This window comes from Sapajus apella, unplaced genomic scaffold (assembly GCF_009761245.1).
Source record: "Sapajus apella isolate SASKATOON/1434 unplaced genomic scaffold, GSC_monkey_1.0 scaffold37, whole genome shotgun sequence".
NCBI classification, from domain to species: Eukaryota; Metazoa; Chordata; class Mammalia; order Primates; family Cebidae; genus Sapajus; species Sapajus apella.
Window position 1 is genome coordinate 8251906 of NW_022436977.1, and position 22028 is coordinate 8273933.

General features: G+C 35.2%; 1 protein-coding gene and 1 long non-coding RNA gene across 13 annotated transcripts in view; both read right to left on the reverse strand.

Annotated features, from left to right (window-relative positions):
* The window catches only part of LOC116564546, a 9231-nt gene extending 1494 nt beyond the window's left edge, over window positions 1–7737 (reverse strand). The window contains exons 1-2 of the long non-coding RNA XR_004274959.1: window positions 7726–7737; window positions 5528–5529 (exon numbers count right to left, since the gene is read on the reverse strand). This is a non-coding gene — a long non-coding RNA (uncharacterized LOC116564546). The remainder of the gene's footprint in view (window positions 1–5527; window positions 5530–7725) is intronic.
* The window catches only part of TCF12 (transcription factor 12), a 370182-nt gene that overhangs the window by 46458 nt on the left and 301696 nt on the right, over window positions 1–22028 (reverse strand). For 10 of the 12 annotated variants that reach the window (XM_032297781.1, XM_032297780.1, XM_032297779.1 and 7 more), the window contains 4 exons: window positions 11822–11927; window positions 10646–10782; window positions 10215–10359; window positions 8953–9017 (listed from right to left, as the gene is read on the reverse strand). In XM_032297781.1, the coding sequence (XP_032153672.1) occupies window positions 8953–9017; window positions 10215–10359; window positions 10646–10782; window positions 11822–11927 (453 nt within the window). The remainder of the gene's footprint in view (window positions 1–8952; window positions 9018–10214; window positions 10360–10645; window positions 10783–11821; window positions 11928–22028) is intronic. The other 2 variants (XM_032297787.1, XM_032297788.1) reach the window with 1 other exon arrangement.

Genomic DNA, 22028 nt, shown 5'->3' on the forward strand with positions numbered 1-22028 from the left:
TAACTTTTTTTTTTTTTTTTTTTTGAGACGGAGTTTCACTCATGTTACCCAGGCTAGAGTGCAATGGCGCGATCTTGGCTCACCGCAACCTCCGCCTCCTGGGTTCAGGCAATTCTCCTGCCTCAGCCTCCTGAGTAGCTGGGATTACAGGCACGCACCACCATGCCCAGCTAATTTTTTGTATTTTTAGTAGAGACGGGGTTTCACCATGTTGACCAGGATGGTCTCGATCTCTTGACCTCATGATCCACCCGCCTCGGCCTCCCAAAGTGCTGGGATTACAGGCTTGAGCCACCGCGCCCGGCCACACTCAGTAACTTTTTAAATTTTAGTAGAGATGGGTTTTTGGTACCTTGGCCAGGTTGGTCTTGAACTCCTGACCTCAGGTGATCCACCCGCCTTGGCCTCCCAAAGTGCTGGAATTACCAGCCTAAGCCATGGCATCTGGTAACAACATTAAACACTTTAAAAGTTCCCTTAATCCAGGCATCAAGGGCCCGTCCCTAAAGGTCTCTTCTTCCTGGACAATCCAATTCTTTTAATAGGCATAATAAATCATTTTCTATCTTAGCACTTAACTTAGGGCAGACAAAGCAACTTATGTGGATACACTGTGGCCAAATATTTTAAAAAGGAAAACCACTTGTGAGTGTAAAAAGTCATCTGAGGCCAGGCACGGTGGCTCATGCCTGTAATCCCAGCACTTTGGGAGGCCGAGGCCGGTGAATCACGAGGTCAGGAGTTTGAGACCAGCATGGCCAACATGGCAAAACCTCATCTCCACTAAAAATACAAAAATTAGCCAGGCGTGGTGGCGCGCACCTGTAGTCCCAGCTACTGGGGATGCTGAGGTGGGAGAATCACTTGAACCTGGGACCCAGAGGTTGCAGTGAGCCGAGATCATACCACTGCACTCCAGCCTGGGCAACAGAGTGAGACTCCATCTCAGGAAAAAAAAAAAAATGAAATCTGGCCACACCAGGTCAAATTACATTTTTTACAACGGTAACAAGCTTTCAAATTGTAAGCAGCCCAAAGTTTACCTTCCTTTGACTACAAATGGATACATCAACTTCAAATAAAATATGCCAATTTGTATAATGTTAGTGAATTATAATTGTAAATGCCTTTAAACATGAACTATCTCAAACTGTCAGGATCCGGACTCTGTATATTCCATTCAGAAAGCTATTTTGGAAAAGTAAAGCTATGGAAAAGAGTTCAAAACAATTTGGGAGGATATAGTAACAAAGAGGTAGTGTAACATCAATATTAGACTGGGCACAGTGGCTCACACCTGTAATCCCAGCACTTTGGGTGTCTAAGGCAAGTGGATCACCTAAGGTCAGAAGTTTGAGACCAGCCTGGCCAACAAGGTGAAATCCATCTCTACTAAAAACACAAAAACTAGCTGTGGTGGTGCACGCCTGTAATCCCAGCTACGTATAGGGTCTAAGGCAGGAGAATCGCTTGAACCCAGGAGGCGGAGGTTGCAGTGTGCTGAGATCAAGCCACTGCACTCCAGCCTGGGTAACAGAGTGAGACTCCATCCCATTGCCCCCAAAAAATCAATACTGGTATTTAAGTTGTTAAAGTTATTACCTTTTCAAACATTCATAGGACATATGGGAAAATTAGCTTAGAAAGGTACATTTTTGTTCTTAGTGGCTTTCCACACATACATTGATTTATTTCAACCACGTAAGGAAGGCCACAAAACTTCAACAAAAACATGTTTCAAGGTACCTTTTCCTTTCTTTTTTCTTTTGAGACAGATCTTGCTTTGTCACCCAGACTGGAGTGCAGTGGTGCAATCACTGCTCACTGCATCCTCAACTTCCTGGGCTCAAGCCATCCTCCTACCTGGACTTCCCAAGAAGCTGGGACTACAAGCCCTCACCACCACACCCAACATTTTTGTATTTTTTTATAGAGATGGGGTTCCACTATGTTGCCCAGGCTGGTCTTGAACTCTGAGGCTCAAGCGATCTGCCTGCTCTGGCCTCCCAAAGTGCTGAGATTACAGGTGTGAACCAATGCACCTAGCCCTCAACATTAACTCTTCATCACCATAAATTACCATTTCTTATGTTCACAATTCAAATAATTACATCGTTTATGAGCAACTGATACTCATTTTTATGAAATGTGTCTTGACTACAATACTGGTAAGGGAGGGAAAGTTTGGTAACATTGATGGTGGATGGATGAGTGAGAAATATTCAGTTCTACGCAAAGCTGTGATTATTATGAACTAGCCCAATTCATGAAACAGCATTTTCTGTCACATCCTCCTGTTTTTGTATTCTTCATAGTGCTTACACTGTATTTCTAATTATCTAAATTTGTTCACTTGTTACCTGTTTCTTATCCTTTCTCCTAGCAAAATGTAAGCCCCAGAAGAACAAGGACTTTGATTAATGTAGCTTCGGACTCCACAACAGTGCAGATAAATGGTTAGGGTTCAGGATATAGATATACAGTTGTTGTTAAGAATGAATAGCATAATCCTTGCTAGGAATTTTCATTTAAGTGATACTTTTCAGTCCTTGCATTCGATAAGGTCCCTAGGGTCCATCTCTATTTTACTCTTCCATTTCCCTTAATATAGGTTTACCCAGAGTTCTAGTCTCAGTTTTCCTTCATTTACCTGTGCTTTATCTCTTGGTAATAGTATTCCTCGTCAAATATCAACTATCGCATCCAGATGAATGACTGTTACATTAATATCTCTTCTGCCGCATTGGATGCTAGATTTTTCTATCTGGACATACCCTTTTTTTCATCTCAAGCTCAGTATATCCAAACCCAAATTTTATTATCACCACCCGAAGGTACCCATCCTTCCCATTTCTAGTCTTCTGTCTCTTCTGCTTTGGTTTGTAGCACCATACTTATAGTCACCATAACTACTCTCTCTTCTTTTCCTCTGCCACTCTACCCTTCCCTCTGCAGACACCAATACCCACAATTCTCTAATGCTTCTGGGACAGGCAAATGTCATAACCACTGCCATGACACCACTTTAAATCTTTACTTAAACATGTGGCTGGACTACTTAAGGTTTACATTTCTAGTTACTCCTCTCTCTTTCCATTCTATATATAATTCCCTGAACTACTCTCCTCAAAAACTTTTTCTTTTTTTTGAGACGGAGTCTTGCTCTGTTGCCCAGGCTGGAGTGCAGTATCGAGATCTCAGCTCACTGCAACCTCCATCTCCCCGGTTCAGGCGATTCAACTGCCTCAGCCTCCCAAGTAGCTGGGATTACAGGTGTGTGCCACCACACCCAGCTCATTTTTGTATTTTTTTTTTTTTCCTTTTTTGAGATGGAGTTTGACTCCTGTTGCCCAGGCTGGAGTGCAATGGCACAATCTTGGCTAACTGCAACCTCTGCTTCCTGGGTTCAAGCGATTCTCCTGCCTCAGCCTCCCAAGTAGCTGAGATTACAGGCATGTGCCACCATGCCCAGCTAATTTGTATTTTTAGTAGAGATGGGGTTTCTCCATGTTGGTCCGGCTGGTCTCCAACTCCTGACCTCAGGTGATCTGCCCACCTCAGCCTCCCAAAATGCTGGAATTACAGGCACGGTGGTGCCTGGCCCTTATAATCTTCTACATACCCTAGTATCCAAACAAAATATTTTTTTCATTTTCTAAACACAGCTTGTCCTCCTTTCACAATGCTTGTTGCTTAGCCCCCCCAAGATGGAATTCTACATATCAAAGCTCAGTTCCAATGTCACTTCCCCATTTACACATTTTCACCTTCCTTATACTTTTAGAAAATAATCGAACTTCTCTTTGGGTCTTTTACTTCACACTGTTCTATGCTATCATTATCTGTATATCTGTCTTCTCTCCTTGACTATAAGCAATTTAAAGGCAGAAAATGTGTACTGGTCAACATGGAATCCATTATTGCATGCCAGTATCTTGTACAAGGTGCCCAGTATATATATTTTTAAATTGAGTGATTAGACTACAACTAAAATTTGCTATAATACTAACTGATAAAAAGCAGGACTCAGCCGGGCGCGGTGGCTCAACCTGTAATCCCAGCACTTTGGGAGGCCGAGGCGGGTGGATCACGAGGTCAACAGATCAAGACCATCCTGGTCAACATGGTGAAACCCCATCTCTACTAAAAATAGAAAAAATTAGCTGGGCATGGTGGCATGTGCCTGTAATCCCAGCTACTCAGGAGGCTGAGGCAGGAGAATTGCCTGAACCCAGGAGGCGGAGGTTGCGGTGAGCCGAGATCACGCCATTGCACTCCAGCCTGGGTAACATTTGAGAAAGACGGAATAGCCTACTTCAAAAAAAAAAAAAAAAAAAAAAAAAAAAAAAGCAGGACTCAATAAATGGTAGTATTTATCTTGGTATTTATGCAATGTGGGTCAGTAACAGGAATACCAAAGGCAAAAGAGCTTGTTATAAATATGATGCAATTTCAAATCAGTTTTATGGCATAAACTTTGAGAATAATCATATGGCAAGGATTCACTATTTCTGGGAATTAGTGTTGATGTACTAAGCTGTCCATATCACACTGTTAGGTGATAGGTATAGGCTTTGGAGGGCAGAAATGGACTACCAATCTGAATTTTCCCTGAAAACTCTGTCCTTAAGAGTTAAACCAATCCCTAACCATGTCAACAACTGGTGAAAGCTCCTTTATATCAAGGAAGGAAGAGGTTACAATTTAGCGTCATATAAGAGCACTATCTTTAAATGACTTAGTGAAATGCCCCAATTCTTTATGTAAAATTGGTGTAAACTTAAAAGAAAAAAATCACTGTGTAAACAGAAGCAGCACCAAAAACATATCAAGTATAAAAATGTATCATTTCTGGTATTTTTTCCAAAAGCAGCTTCTCCATTTGTATAATAAAAGCCACTTTTTCCACTCATCCATCACATTCACTGGTTCTACTTTGCCAATTAAAGTGATGACAGAAAGAACTGTTATCATTACTTCTCCTAAATTTACAGATAGCCCTGCAAGTTACAGGACTTTTTTTTTTTTTTTAAATTTACTTTTACTTTCATAAAAAGAATGTGTATGGTGGGAGAGGAGGAACAACACAACATTTGAAAAGTATGATAACACAGCCTTTTGGATCACAGGTCATTTCACTAAGCTTTATCTCTGAGTTTTTATTTTATTACCAAATCACAAACAAATCATATTTATTTTACAGAAATTGTGCTACTTTAAGTTCTAAACACAGGCTTTCTTTGGCAGAGTATTCTAAATCAGGAATATATTTCTTTTCCTACTTCCTGGCCTTAAAAGAACTCAAACACTAATGTTTGAAGGTAAAAATAAAAAGAAGAAAAAAGTCAGTCACTTAAAAAAATGAGGATAGGCGTGATTTAGAGTCTAGAGCCTAAACAAAGTAAGAACTCATTCTGCATGCAGTCCATGGTTCGCATACTGTTAAATGACCAATAATGAATAACTCCCAATACCTTCTGCCAGGCTTAAACGGTAATATGCCTCATTTTACTCCAACAAATGAGACTCCTCCTCCTATCAGTCATGGTCTATTCCAATCAGCAGGGTGCCAATAAGCCAGAGGCTAATGAAAAGGGCTTCAGACAAAAAAGAAACAATGGAGTGCTCCCCAGCCCAACTCCAGAACTGTGAGCCCAATTTTTTAAACACTACAGTGCACATTTCAGTTAATCTTTATTATGCTAATGTTATTGAGTCTAAGGAACAAAGAAAGTTATTTCATGAATTACTTTTAAACATCAACTTCCCTGAATTTTCTTTTCTTTTGTTAAAGACTACTGACCATTTAACGATCCAGATTAAAACACACATAGACACACACATACACTCTCTCTCTCTCTCACTTTTTCCCTTGCTCTGAGGTAGAAATCAAAACATAAATTATCACAAAGAAGTCTGATATAATCAACAAAGTTAAACAGTCTTCTTGTTTGATCTCCTCTAAATTAAAGACCAAGTGTTTTGATATGGTATTAGGCACTGAAATAAACCAGATGTTTCTTCCTCTATATAACTCTCCACGGGCACAATCTTAAAGGGTTATTGTCTGGCAAATGTTCAGGGAAACACATTAGAAATGGCACGAATACCCAGATTTTCCTTTCCATCTACCCTAGTTTTTTTTTTTTTTTTTATCTAAACTAATGCATAATCCACAGGGCTTTGGGAACTTTGTGTAAATACTCTCATGTACAATTCTCTTTCTTGCTATCCTGAGATTAAGACCACAATTATCCAGGCTTAAACCTAAAATAAAGGAACCTTTGCAAATGCATTATCTGGCCTTACATGTTTAATCACACAGTATTCCGTGTGCTCTTTAATACCTAAACTGAAGAACAAAGGTTGTACTCTCTGATGTTGCTCAACATGAAAGATCTTATAAGACGTATAACAGACAATTGGGGAAACAGAATTATTTTTTAATGACAATAGCATAGTGTTTCCCCATCTAAAACTAGATACTATATTAAAAAGTCACATTCTAAAGAACTTAAAATTTTAAAATAGTCATAGTCACCATTTCAAAAGATCTACAATACCTGACATAAAATTCTGATACGCATGTCAGACTCAAACGTAATCCTCATTAAGTTCCTTCTCCTCATCTCTTCTAATCCTTCCTATCCCCAGATAATGTAATGTTTTTCTTTTTCAGTACATTTTAAGTGCACTAAACATATTAAAGTGAATCTGAGTCTGTAAGGAAAGTTAGAAAAAGAATGTATTTGGGGAGGTGTCTGGCTAGGAAGTGGGAAAGCAGATGCATTGAAGGGAAGGATTTGAAATGTGCAGACTATGGCATGCAGTGATGGAGCAGATGGAATACATCACCGTCAGCTATGACAGAAATGATTTATGGAATGACCTGGCTGCTCCTGCGTAGTAACAACACAGGATGACAGAGCTGAGTTTCCATGACAACCAAAGCCCACCCACTAACTATATTAAACATTTCTTCACTGGATTCCATTCACAGTGAATTTCAGTATTCTCCAAATGCCATTTTGAGTTGGCTAGTATGCTGTTCATATTATGGGAAGATACTCAAGGGTGTGAATGAAGGGCCAACAAAATGAGCTAGAAGGGCCACAGAGAACATCACAAATTCTTGCCTTGCCTATATGCCAAGGTTCCCTGATAGAAATTTTTCTTTAATAAAATAAACAAATGACCTTTAAGAAAAGAGTCCCCAAAATCAAGGTTACATTTTTAAAAATTACCTAGCACTGAAAGTTCAAATGTTATTTGTCTTCTTACATGTGAAATATCTGTTACTGGATTTTTCCAGAATCAGGAGAAGGAATATGGCAAGTTAATCAGATTGCCATATTGACTTCTCAGATTAAATACAGAATAAAATTGCCTGGGGAATTCTCAGATTTCATATAGAATAAAATTTTCTTCCTATATAGGTCATTTTCATCAGGGGGCAGTAAGTCCAGAAAAGGGTGAGGCATTTTTCTTTCATTCTCACTAATACCCAGTAAGACAGTTACCATTAGCACTGCAGTTTCTGCATGTATGGAACAGTGTTTAGAACAGGGTCTGAAGCTGGTCTCATCAGGGTTCTAATGTATATGGGCTTTATCCATGCTAGCTCATGATCCCCCTAGGGCAAGCTGCTTAATCTTTCTGAGCTCAAGTTACTTAACCTTTTAAACCTTAGTTCCTCATCTGTAATGTGGGGATAACAATGCCAACCTTACAGGGCTTTCTTGAGGATTATATGAAACAGGGCATGTAAACGCTTAGGATAGAGCCTAGTACCTAGTAAGCACTCAAATTATAGCTGATAAATTGTGTGGGTTTTGTTATTATCATTACTATTATCATTATATGATCCAAGACGGAATTCAACAAACATTCACTGAGCTCCATTTTGTGTGGGACTCTACTATGTAGCAGATGAGTGTGACTTGGCTTCATTTTCTAAAAAGCTAGTACTCAGCTGTAGAGAAAAGTTTATTTACTTAAACAATATACAAAGAGGTTTATCTCCTTAAATGTTCAACAGTTGCTTCCTACCACTCAGGCCTTAAAGTGTTCTACATTCTCCATGAATGGCAACAAATGTATATGACAGTTAATTGCACTTCAGAAAAAATAAAAGACAATTCTGTGGGAATTCTAAGCATAGTGCTTAGAAAAAAAGAAAAAAAAATCATCTAAAGTAAAATTTTAGGAAGTGCAAAGCACAAGTGCTTCTTTTTAATAATTAGATTTGAAATCGTTACAAAAATTTTACAGATTTACTGATAAATGCTCTCCCTTCTAGCTTTAGCATTCCCAAAGAAGAGTTTTTAATCTTAACGTCTTAAGAATCAGATACTAAAACATAATCATTGCTTTGATATTAATGCCCTGATGTGATGTATGTAAACTAGTTGCTCAACAAAATACTATCAGATTCCTTCAAATCAGTTTTATTCATTTTAGCATGAATTCTTCAATGAATGTAGCTTTTTTGGAAAGAGGGCTCTCATTTCCTACCCCCTGAGTAAATCAGGTGAAAGTGACTTTAAAAAAAAAAAAAACCATACAGTACATAAAATGATTCTGATCTTGGAAAACCTTCTCATAAAGGCATTTCATCCTCTGGATCAGAATACTGAGTTATCTTTTGTGGTTCCACTTGACTTATTTTAATGGGTCACTTACTAAGTATGTATTTAGAAGAAACAGATTTAATGATTAATCTTAGCAGTTTGTGCTTTAGATGGCTTCTTTTTCCTCTTATCAGCATTTGCTGTACCATATGCACAGCATTTAAGGACAAGCATCAATACAAAAAGAGAATAACTCTTAAATGTGTAATGAAATTAATCTTGTTACATCTATACCCTTTAGACACTTATCACCTACAAAATCTAATCACTGTATTCAGCAGTGTAAAATTCATTCAGCAGAATGTGCAAAATCAATACTCACAGATGCCAACGCCTTTCCAAGTGCATCACCTGTCTGTGAGCTTCCAGCAGCATTCCCTCTGGTTCCTAGATATTTTATAGAGAAACAAATTAAGAATGTTAGCAGCAAGAATGCTATTTTAGCACTCTGCCATTATTTTAAGGGTATTCTCTATTGTCATCTCATATCTGTTACAATAAACTAGGAAATACTCTGCATGTGTTGTACTTACTAATAATAAACTAAAAATGAGTTTCTTACCAGTCTCCATATTGATGAAAATAAAAAAGCTTCTTGTCTTCCTGCCTTTCATTTTTAAATTCAACACAAAAAATATATTGAAAGAGGGGGCCAAACCAGGTGTGACGGCTCATGCCTGTAATCCCAGCTCTTCAGGAGGCTGAGGCAGGTGGATCACAGGAGTCTAGGAGTTCAAGGCTAGCCTGAGAAACATGGAGAAATCCCCATCTCTGCTAAAAATGGAAAATCAGCCAGGCATGGTGATGTGTGCCTGTAGTCCCAGCTACCTGGGAAGCTGAAGTTGGGGGATGGCCTGAGCCTGGAGGTGGAGGTTGCAGCCACAGAGTGAGAGAGCTGAGAGAGACAAAGACAGACAGCAGAAAGAGAGAGAAAGAGAGAAAGAAAAAGAAAGAAAAGAGAGAGAGAAAGAAAAAGGAGGGAAGGAAGGAAGGAGAGAGGGCAAGAGGGAGGGAAGGAGGGAAGGAAGAAAGAAAGGAAGGAAGAAGGGAAGGAGGGAGGGAGGGAGGGAGGGAAGGAGGGAGAGAAGGAAGGAAGAAGGGAAGGAAGGAGGGAGGGAGGGAGGGAAGGAAGGAAGGAAGCAAGAAAAAAACAGGGGCCACATGTATGTGGTGGGTCATGTCTATAATGCCAGCATTTTGGGAGGCTGAGGTGGAAGGATCACTTGAGGCCAGGAGTTTGAGAACACCCCTGGCCACATAATGAGACCCTGTCTCAACAAAAAGTAAAAAAAAAAATTAGTTGAGTATGGTGGTACATGCCTGTAGTCCCAGCTACTGGGGAGGCGGAGGAATGAGGATCACCTCAACCTTGGAGGTTGAGGCTGCAGTAAACCATGATTGTACCACTGCATTCTAGACCACTGACAAAGACTCTGTCTCAAAAAAACAAAACAAAACCCCAAATACACACACACACACACACACACACACACACACACACACACACACACACAAAGATATGGGGGTGTCACTGAAAATCCCAAAACTAGATTTTAGGAAGTTTTGTCAACTCAAAAAGCTCACCTAGAATGCTATCTGATCCATTGATGGGAGGAGTGTGTGAGGCAGCAACATAAGGTGAACTGCTGGTACTGCTGCGATGAAAGCTGGACATTGGTGGAAGACTCGTGTTTATGTCTGTTGGTGAAACTGAGTGTGGAGGATAACTCTAGATAAGGAGGGGAAACAGATATGATCTATTAAATATATTTTCTGAATAATATGTACATATAATGGACAACTATGAAAACAGGTCAAAAAGAGCATTTACAAGTTAGCAGCTAAAGAGCGCTACTATTATCATTTACTTTTTTAAAAGGCATGGTAAATGCAGTAAGCCTTGAAGTACTTCAAATTTCAGAAGTTTTGGCAGAATCAGATTTTACACTTGTAATCCAAAATGAAACAAAAGTGAGGACAGTGTTGCTGTACCCTATTCATGTGTTATAGCCTACCAAGCGGTCATGTGAATGAAGGCTGCCATAACTACTTTGAGACATGTGGGAAGTGGAGGTCCCCAGAATTCCACCAAAACCAGGCTGGCTCATCCCATTTGATGAACTCCAAAGGTCAGAAGAATTGTGGGTCCCATCTAAGACAAAAAGAGAAATATAAAATTTTCCTTAGCTAAATTTTTTCTTGTATTTCGATGATGCTTACAAAAATTCAAGGGGTACCCTCCAGATATTTTTCCTCCCTTTTCCAACCTAGTCTTCTACCCAGTTTTCTTCCCTCTAAACAGTAAAATTATTATTTAAAAGGAAGAAATAAACGTTTTAGTTAGAAAAAAGTATTTTAAGCTGTAATAGGCAGGCCATTATAAAAATCTTCAGAAGATCTAAATTCTTATCAAGAAAGATTAATAAAAATTCCAAATTTGGGGATAGGCTAGATTTATTTTTAGTTAAATGGTATACTTATAAATAAATAGAAAGTTATAAATCCGTAACATGCAATGTGCATTATACCAAACACCTTGAAATCATGGAATTAAAAAGTTTCTCTAATAATAAAACTAAGTAATTGATAATTACCATATCATAGTTAGCTTTCAAATGAAATGTGTCAGCAATGACTTTACTCAACAATATAAAGTCAAGGAATCATTTATGTAATAATTTATTGCTCCCTTATATTTGCTTCCCATAGTCCAAAACCACAGGAAACCAAATAAAAATGATTTGCTAGACATGAATTTAAAAAACTGCAACACTTTTTCTCTTGACAAGTCTTACTCTGTTCTGTGATAGTCACCCTTTTTTTGTATTTGTAATTCTAGGTATGATATGAATCCATAAATTAAATAAGAAATTAGAGTTGACAGCTTTCATACATTTAAATTCTAAAATGAACAAGAACAGTTCTATTCTTTTTTTTTAACTTAAGGCCTTATAAATTCAATTATTACTGGACCAGTACTCCAAAGGTTTGCCAGATAATTCAATTAAATTGCAGTCAGCAATAAACAGCACTGGAAAATTATAAAGCTAAATTTTAATTTACTTTGGCCAAAAAAATTACCTAAATAGGCCTGAATTCCTCTATAGGTATTCTCTTTCTTAATACTTTAAAATACTGGCTGATACACAGATGACTGCAGTAGTATTTGGCAACTGTTTGGTAGTACTTACCTTGCATAAAGAAAGTGCTAGCAAACATACTGGTTGGTGGCTTAGGAGATGGATAACTAGGAGATTCACGGTTGAAATCATCTGAATTTGGGGATGGTGCATATACCTTAAAATTAAACAGTAAATTTAATTAAAATGTAAATGACTATCATATTACTTATGTAACATGAGTTCTATATGCTATAAGGGGCTTACAAAGGCCTATCAAATTTTTATGAAGGGCTACCACAAATTAAAAGAATACTGCCTAAATCCAAATAATATCAAACTTAAATACCATCCGCGTTTTTTTTTGAGCTGGTTATTACAGAAAAATACTATTCCAAATATCTCTGCAATGCATCTTGGTACGGCAGTTACACCAAGTGACTGAATAAGTGTTAACTTGGCTTACCAAACACAAACCTCACATAGGCTCATGATTCAAAATCTGATGGACCAAACAAATGTTCTTTGAATACAGCATGAAATAAAATTTGGGTTCATAAAATTCATTGTTTTCAGTTAGAAGATTCAACAAATAAAATCAAAATGAGACTGATTAAATATTGGTATCTTTGTTACAATTAAAAAGTAACTATCAAAGGCATCAAACAATTGTTCAGGAACTTCCTTAACTTGGTAGAGTTAGCAAATAAATTAAAAAAACATTTCAAGTACACTTTCAAATCTGGCAAAGCTTTAAAAAAATCTCATTTAATTTGTTACAGCAGTATTAATTTCCTTTGATAAACCCTTGCTTTAGATAAGCAAACTAGAAACATTTTGAATTAGCAAATGGCTAACATATGCATTTCTCTGGAAAACTAAATGGGCAGCCAAATAACCTTGATGATCAAAATGTGATCTATTACAATAGTCTCATAACTACTGAAACAAAGGTGGAAAACAAATAATATTTAAAGTGATATACAGTCTATAAAGGTAAACCAGGAGTCAGGAAGAAGGGAAAGGTAAGCTATTGTGAGCAGTGTGTGAAAGAAACTATTTATTTTGTTTTAGTTTGAAATGATACATCCATTAAATTCAACAAAATAAAAATTTTAAGTGTTGATTGAAAGAGACTAACATTAAAATTATGGAAGCATGTATTTTAAAAATCATGTATTTGTTTACATAAGCATAGAAAACTTCTAGAATTACACACAAGAAACCTAACAACGGCTACATCTTTGGACTTTGAATTGGGAAGGAGGACTTTTATGTTCTTCTACATAATTTGATATTTTACCTCAAGCATATACTTCTATACACTAATAGAAAAAGAGTTAAGGAAGCACACCAAGATTAAAATGGGATCCCAATTTTTTATTTACATAAACTGACAATTATATTAATTTACTCTTTCTTGGAGGTATTAATTGTAAAGACCCCTTGCAAATTACCCTAACTTTCGCAAAACTCAATTCCCTCTTTTGTAAAATGGTGTTAACACAACCTGCATGAGGAGACTGATGAGATCAGATCAGATGAGATTATATATAAAATGTTTAGTACAGTGCTTTGTACAAAGTATGCAGGCAGTAAGTACTAGCCAATCGTATCATCTTTCATTCTAACAGGAGCAGTGATGTTGCTAAATATTACCTGTTCAATACTCAAATGCTGTTCCTTACAGTTTTTGTCTGACATGAGCCTAGCTGTATATACAGCTTATCCTAAATAAAAGGTTGCAAAGTCAATTTTTACTCCTCTTGCTAGTCCTGATAATACTATCACAGGTGATTTTTTTCTTAATGGATTGCCATTCAGGTTTGTTTCCTACTTTTCACATCCCAGAGATAAAAAGACACATTTACGGTACCTGAGATGTCTCGGACAAAATACAGTATATTCTTAAGAATTATCTAGAAGCATCCTCTAGTTTGAGGAATATGGCAGATAAAATAGTTGGGTCATTATACATACTAAACATACTTTTCTGGTTTAAAGCTATTTCACAAATTATTGTGTTGAAATAAAATAATTGAGTATATCCAAATGTGTCTGCAACGTATTGTACAGGCTGATAGGCAGATAAAGTTTTCAGGAAAGAAACTCTGGACTATTTTTGTTTAATCAAGTTTCATCTTCTAAACTTAGCCCTAGCTAGAAGTGATTTGTCCCCTTTCTATATACATTTCTTCAACCTAAGCTAAAACCACGAACAACAAAAAAACAGAATTAATCCAGAGACCTAGGCAGAAAATACAAAGAGAATCAAATTTAGAAGATAGCACCCGAACATAGGCTTTTTATCACAAATGTGCACTTACTATACACATCATCCTTGATATATAAGTATGAAATATAAAATAATCTAATTCTATCCAGGTTATAGACTGAAACAGTATATAAGAATCTCATACTTGATATTATGAAAAAGCTCCAATTCTGGTAGGTTATTTCACACAAAGCACATAATTTATCAGTTTAAATTTCTATGAAATTTGTCAATTTGTATTTCTTTATCCTTATTCCCATTCAATTCACTGTATTTCACAAATTAATGTACTCATACACTTTTAAATTTTGAAAACGGTTACCATTACAAAAGGAAGTAAAAGAATGAACTTTACTGATTTACAAATTGCTGTTAAATAAAAAAAATATGCTGATCAGATAATGGTTTATTGATGGCCATCATGGAAAGCAAGAAAACTAAGATAAACCACACAAAGCAGAGAAGGGGACTTGCCTTCCCTTATTCAAAAAATTTGAAGTTGTATGGAGAAAATGGCACATTTTAGAGGTAAAGTTTGTTTTGAATGCTAGTCCTTTTAAACAGACTTTGAAAACAATGGACTTTTAAAGAACAGACCTTATAAATGAAAATGTCAAAAAAAACTTCTACTATATTATTTTTGTACTAACACAAGTTCAAAATTTTTATCGTAAGAATGTTTTGAAATGTGACTTTCAAAGAGGTTTTGAAAGCATTTCTAACACAGGCTAAATAACTTTACTTTTGGTATCTTAACTATAGCTTGCAAAAACACAGATGCAATGTTATGAAGCAGCAGTTGTGCCAGTCTCGATTTTTCAGATCAAAGACTTCTTGCGGCAAAACACAACTGATGTGGTCTCAAAGACTTTATTAATTCCAGATGTAGGGAAACAGTCACCCAATTCCACAAAAAGAGCAAGTCTCTCTTAGTTACAATCAGTACTGGCTACAAATTAAAACCAGACTGCATATGTCATCTGATCACCTGAACATAGATGCCAGTTTTTTCCCCCTAGTTAATGATCTAATCATTGGTTTAAATCCGAAGGATGATTTTGTACCATGACAATCAATCGTAAAATTAAGAGAAAGGAATAGGTATGCTTTAAGATTATTAAAATCTACCAGGAGTCATACTGTTTTAAAGAGAATAGAAAAAGGGTAAAATTAAGTAATTTAAGATGTTCTATTAAAATGTGGTAGACATTTTCTTTAGAGTTCTAACCTCCTTTTCAGAATGCCAAGCTCACAGTAGCTCTCATGGGACTAACTCATTTCCCAAGCACTGGTTTCCCCTCTAAGAATGGCGCTAAGAGAAATTCTGAATATGGGGTGAATAAACAGTTCTAACCTGAAAGAATAGAATTGAAAATCTAACAGATACCTCCCTTTCATTATTAAGTCTGTTGAAAGGAACAAACCCACATTAATAATATCTTGAATGTCTTCATCATACTCACTAAAGCAACTTTTAAAAAGGGATAGCATACTTTAGGGATGAATCTTTACAGTTACTATTTGCAGTGATTACACAATTATCCTTGATATGTTTTAGTTCATACAACTAATTTGAGTCAAACTGGCATAGACAGATCCCTTTTTTCCGGCTCTGATGATTCAGTTTAGTCATATGGATAACCCCAAATTCAGAGCTCTAGAGGCTGAAGCTGTGGACTGTGCTCCTGATTTCAGTATGTCTTTGCTGTAATTAATAGTGGAAACATTGCTGTGAGGCAGGGAGGCGTAATGACTTTCTGATATTGAGAAAAAATGCAAAGAAGCAGAGGTTTTTGCTAAAGAAGATAGTTTGTCTTTTTTATCTAGTTTCATTCAGTGATAAGACAGAGTTAAAGTGACTATCCATACTTAAAAAAAATAGATCCACAGCCTGTGTGGTGGCTGATATTTTTTAAGGTCCAAAATGATGAAGAGATGGGAATTTTCTTTAGTATGTGAGAATAGCTATACAACCTAATTGAGATATCCTTCCACAGAAAATGAGAAGAATGCTTTATATGAGTACTGTACAACAGAGGTTTCTGTGATGACAGAAATGTTATGTATCTATGCTGTACAATACAGTAGCTATTAATCACATGACTACTGAACACTTGAAATGTGAACAGTATAATTGAGAAACGTAATTTTAAATTTTATTTTAATTAAGTTAAATACCATTTGTGGCTACTGGTTACTATACTGAACAAGGCAGACTTAGATCCTTCTTACCCAGCTGTTTAAGATTGCATAAATTATTTTGAAATATATTCTAGATTTCTAATAAGTTCCAAGACCTATGAAAACCAAAGTCAGTTCTAAAACATTTTGACAACACCTTCACCTATTTTGGAATAGGAAAGTATGGAGAAGGTTATCTACTTTTCTGAACATGGTCCAACACAGAACTAATAACAATCATTACATTTGGGCTTCTATTAGATCTTTTGTCAAGATGGTTTGAATAGTAGTTCTCTTTAAGTTCCAATATGTTCAGTATCATTAAACACTAACACATGCTAATGTGGGCCTCAAATATGTGAAAGGTCTATGCCAATAACAGAAATTATATTCACACTAATTTACATCAATTTACCAAAATAACAAAACATGACAAAATTATTTGCCTAACTTACACTGACATCATAATTTTATAACAAAAATGATATATTCAGGAACATCCACTTACTTTATCTGGTATCTTATATAATTATATTTAGTATTAAACAATAAAAACTTTACAAGATCTAGCTAAGTACCTAAAACATGAAGAACAAAAAAAAAAGGGGGGGTCTAGGTCAATGAAACATTAATAAAAGAATATCCCAATTCGTGTCAAATCTAATATTAAGAAACTGTAATTAAGACTTTAGGCCTATAATTTTAAGAATATGTACATTTAAGAGTCAGCACTCAAAAAACTAGGTAATTATAAGATTTTTAGTGTTTAAATTATTAATTTAATTGAAACTGAATAATCTACACAAGTTCTACATAGTAATATATATAATCGACTTCTCTTTCTCAATTTTGTGGGATAAGAATTTAGTAAAAAGAGGCTGTCTTCAAAAGAGTAAATAAAATGTTGCTTTAATAACTATATCCACTTGTATAAAAGTGCTAGGAAGATATCAGAGGAAATTAAAGACATTTGCTAAAAATCATTTCCTACATACTTTTCCGATCATTTGGCTCTGTTCCTCTGTATGAATACTGATCTCATATATATCCTCAGATAAAAAGTATGTATCCTTAATCTAAATGACAACCTTTAAACATTTCTGAAACTTAGGCCTTCTCACTTTCCTTGTTCCTTTTCTAATCAAAATTTTTTAAACAATGTACTCCCAAAGAAAACCTAAATATCTAGGTAAATATTAAAATGACAGTCTAATTTACTAATTCCCTAATATCAAAGAATATTTCAACAAATGACAGATTTGATAAATATTTTCATATTACACAAAATGGCAAATTCTGCCATAAAATCCAATCTGCTACTAGAGTTTTTAATGGTAATTTCAAGTCTGAGGGGGAAAATATTTAGATAGTTCCGGTAAACATACCACAAGAAGTGAAACCACAGGTATTATAAGGCAAAACATTTGAAGTACAAAGACTGACTCAGGCACATACAAGCCATCTCTACAGAAGATTCTTTTTACCTAATTAGCCTGTTAAAAAACAACTTGAAATTCTGTAAAAGGGATAAATATGTATTTATGTTTACAACAGTTTCCTAATAAAAGGACCAATATCTCTTTCCTAAAATTTCCAGGGAAAATATAAGGAAATTCCTTTTCTAACAAGAATAAGAAAAATGAAATCTAGCTTTCAGTACAAAGCATTTTAAAATCAATTGCCACTCCTGCTGTGTAACAGAGTGGAATATTACTGGTTTTCAACTGCAAGAAAAATTCCTTCTTAGGTAAAATGAGCACATTTAAACTAATCTTAAATTAACATTACTAGGCAAATCAAGCACATTTTGGTTAATCTTAAATTAACATTACTGGACATATTACTGATTTTCTATAGTAAGTGCTATCATTTTTCTAATAATCTCAATGTTTTTCTTGAATTATGGAATTTCTAAGGGACAGAGTTAGAAAACTTGTTTTGCTAGGATAATATACTGAACAAATTCAATGACTGACATGTTACCTACTTGCATTTAAAAAAAAATTTTAATTCAACAATATTGCACCTGATCCCCTCTGATATACAAATAGAAAACGACATAAATTTCTCTCAAAAACATTTATAAAGTTGACCAGTGACAACATACCCTCTTTACGTAAAACTGTAGCAAGAGCTAGTTTTAACTCATTAGTAATTGTACTCACTTGAATCAAGAGAAGAAAACTTTCTTGGCCTCATACACTGCATAGTCTCAGATATTTTTGTAAAGGGGAAAAATGTGAAGTAGGTTTATGCGAAGTCCTTGTCATTCACTGACTCTAGCATTCTATATTAAGAGATTTTAAAAATGACTTCATATTTTCCTTATTATAAAAATGTTAGATTTAACTCTATTGGGCCCATGTACAGTCTGGAAATTTGAATTAATTTAATTGTATTTTCTCCTCTCATGTTAACTGGTAATAAATACCCCAACAGAACAGAAATGCAGCTGTATAAAGTCACACTGGTTTCTGCACTTTTATTAACTGAAAATGTTTATTTAAAAAATAAGTCTTATAAGTATTTACGACGTAATTTTACTTACTTGCTACTCTGATTCTTATTAAAAAAAATTCATTGGTAGGCAGGTGCCAAACTCATAGGTAAACCAATTTTCAGTATAATTCTATTAGAAGAGGAGACTTGCCAAAATGTAACTGAAAGTTTTAATTTTAAATTCTTAAAAAACTGATAAAAATTTTCTTGACTAGCCACATCAATTAATATTCATGAAATTGTTACTCTCATCATACATGCAAAAAGATTTGTAAGAATGGCCTAGTATTTTTCCCTGTTATATTTTCTTTCCAATGTGGAGAGAGAGAGAGAGAGAGAGAGAGGGGGAGAGAGAGAGAGAGAGAGAGAGAGAGAGAGAGAGAGAGAGAGAGTGTGTGTGTGTGTGTGTGTGTGTGTGTGTGTGTGTATTTTACATATCCAAATACACATTGGATCCAGTGTAGTATACTTTAATGCAAATGGGTAATCACGATAAATTCAGTTTGGCCCTTCGCTATGGAGACTAATTTACATGTCTTTGGACGATATAAAGGAGAAAATCTGCTTTTGGAAGATAAACCTGGGTTCCAATTCTCATCTCAGAACTTAAACTAGGTGAGGTTGAACCTCATTTTCCTTATTTAAAAAATGAGCTAGTAACAGCTAAATGACAGAGTGGTTGTGAAAATTAAATGAGATAAATAAAGGTCCCAGCACAGTTCCTGGCACAGAACAGGCCATAGAGTCACATTAGTTTCTTTCTCTTTTTTCCAGATTCCATTCAAAGAATCTTAATATTCAAAACGTGTTTCTAGCTTGAGTTTTACAACTTGGATTTCTGTATTGTTTTCAAAAGATTAAAATAATTTCCACATACAATGAAAAGGCCATCATGTCTGTTTGTGTGACAATTTTTATACCTGGAATACTCTGTAGCATCTTTAGTCCAAAACCAATAAAAATGGAGGCTAAGCAGAAAAATTGAGGACGGCACTCCACAATCTTAAAGGTAAAAAAGACACAGGAATCCTTTTTGCCCCAAAACTTTTCTTTCCTTTGCTCTCAAGACTTTTCCGAATTTCTGCGTACAGAACAAAATTTATTTAAATCAATGAGAAAACAATGCAGGCAGAGTTCTTTATAAAGAAGGAATCTCAGAAATCCATTATTCTCTCCTATTTTTTAAATCACAAAACAGTATAAGGTGCAGAATAGTTTTTAATTACCTTACAACATGATACAGAATACAGCTACACAAAAATTACATATAATACAAAACATTAGCCCCTTCTTTTTTTAAGCAGTAGGAAAAATAACGTTCACATTTTTGGCTTTGCTTTTCTACATCTATATGCCCAAGTCTGTTAAATAACTGACAATACAATACTGGCCATATACTTTTAGGTAATACAATATTTGAAAAGTTTTTTGGTCTTTTCCTAGAGTCAGTTGAGTTTTATTAAAAGATTAGAAATACCCTTAAACATATGGAATTAACTCGAAAACTAAAAAATAAAAACTGGAAAAAAGGGAAAGAAAGCTTTCTGCTTAAGACCAGGACCACTTAGGGTTTGTCACTCTCTCATAAAACCTGTAATGAGATGTTAAAAATGAATCAATGTGAACCTATTAGCATTCTGAAATATTAACTTGTTCTATCATTTTAAAATAAATCTATAAAATGAGATTAAAGAGTTTAAATTTAACCTGTTCGCCACAAGAAGTACATTAAAATTCCATAACTTAAGTGAAGAAGTTTATTTCACTTAGAGTCTAAAATGTTAATGAAAGTGCTAGTTTCACTTTGACGCAATGACAGGTAGATATTTCCCAATATACACTAAAATGATACATTTATATAATCTTGGATTTTCTTATTGAAGAAAACTGAAGTCATCACAAAATAATAATGTTGCTAATGATTTCTAATTACTAGTGAATAATTTTAAAAACTAGAGGTGGGTAAAAATAAAAATCATACAAGTTCAGGGTCTTATGATGTGGAGGACTTAAGACAACCTATCATCTCTTCATATATTTTTCCAGAACGTAAGTCGCCTTTGACCTATATTAGCCACAGGCTATCAATTTTTCCAGGCTATACTACTCTACTATATCAGCTATGCCATCCACCATAAGACTGGAAATACCACCATCAAAGCTCCCTCCACCCCCCTCCCAATGTAGAACAAAGAGAAATGTAATAATCTGTGCTTTCGAAAGAATAAAATCTAAACACACTTTGAGTTATTCTGTTTCAGGGTCCTACACAATTAATTTTACTGAACTTATACATGCACACCCCCACCCACATACCATCTTCAGACTGTTTTACTTAAAATCAGACACAAAAGAAAATTATTTTCACATTTGAAAGACAGCAGGCAAGAAAATTAAATAAAGATTAAATAATTTCACTCATCCATCTAAATCTACCTCTGACATTATCCAAAGCTCTGCTTATATGGGCAGCTTGAACATATACTTTTTACTGAGTTTAAAGATATTTTGGCTTGCTTATTATCTTTTTTGAAAGCTTACTGAAAAGTTCATAACTAAACACTGGCCCAGTCCACAGAGTCCTTACTAAAGCTGTCAGTGAATGAAAACGAGCTTTTATTAGTTCTCAGTACCCTAGTTGTAGCCATAGGCTACTTTAAAACATTTACAAGTGATAAAAAGGGAAGAGACAAACATGTCTAATTTTAAGCCTATTTGAAAAAAAAAAAGAAGCTGAATTTTCTCTGTAACTTAAAACATTAACATTTTCATAAGACAACTGAGGGAAAAACTATTTTCGAAAAATTTAGAACGAAAATATTGAATTTCTGACATAAACCAACACTTATTCATTAGTGTATATTTTAATAATATTTATCAAGTATCTTACAAAGATAGCTTCCACTAAATCTTTCAGAGTTTACTCTCTTTTTAGAATACATAGAATCCTCTGGCTTACAGATATTTTTTTTTGTAGAAACAAAGTAATTAATACTGGTAATTAAAGAATAGAATTCTTGTTTAGCAATACAGAAAAGCATTTATTTTAAAACACTTAGTCATGTGCTTCCTATAAATCAACCAGAAGTACAGTGCATTCTTTGGAAAATGTATTAATGCATTCTTTTAAAAAATAGTGATTTGTTTCATGAATCCACACAAGGTCAGAATTCTAGTTTGATTGGAAACAGATGGTATCCCAGAAAAGTCAGGCTTTGGACCTGAAACTCCAAACAGGAAATACGGCCCTTACTAGCTGACTGCTTCCCTAATCATTACCAGAGCTTCATACTTGTTATTTTTATGAATATCCTAGATGACTTT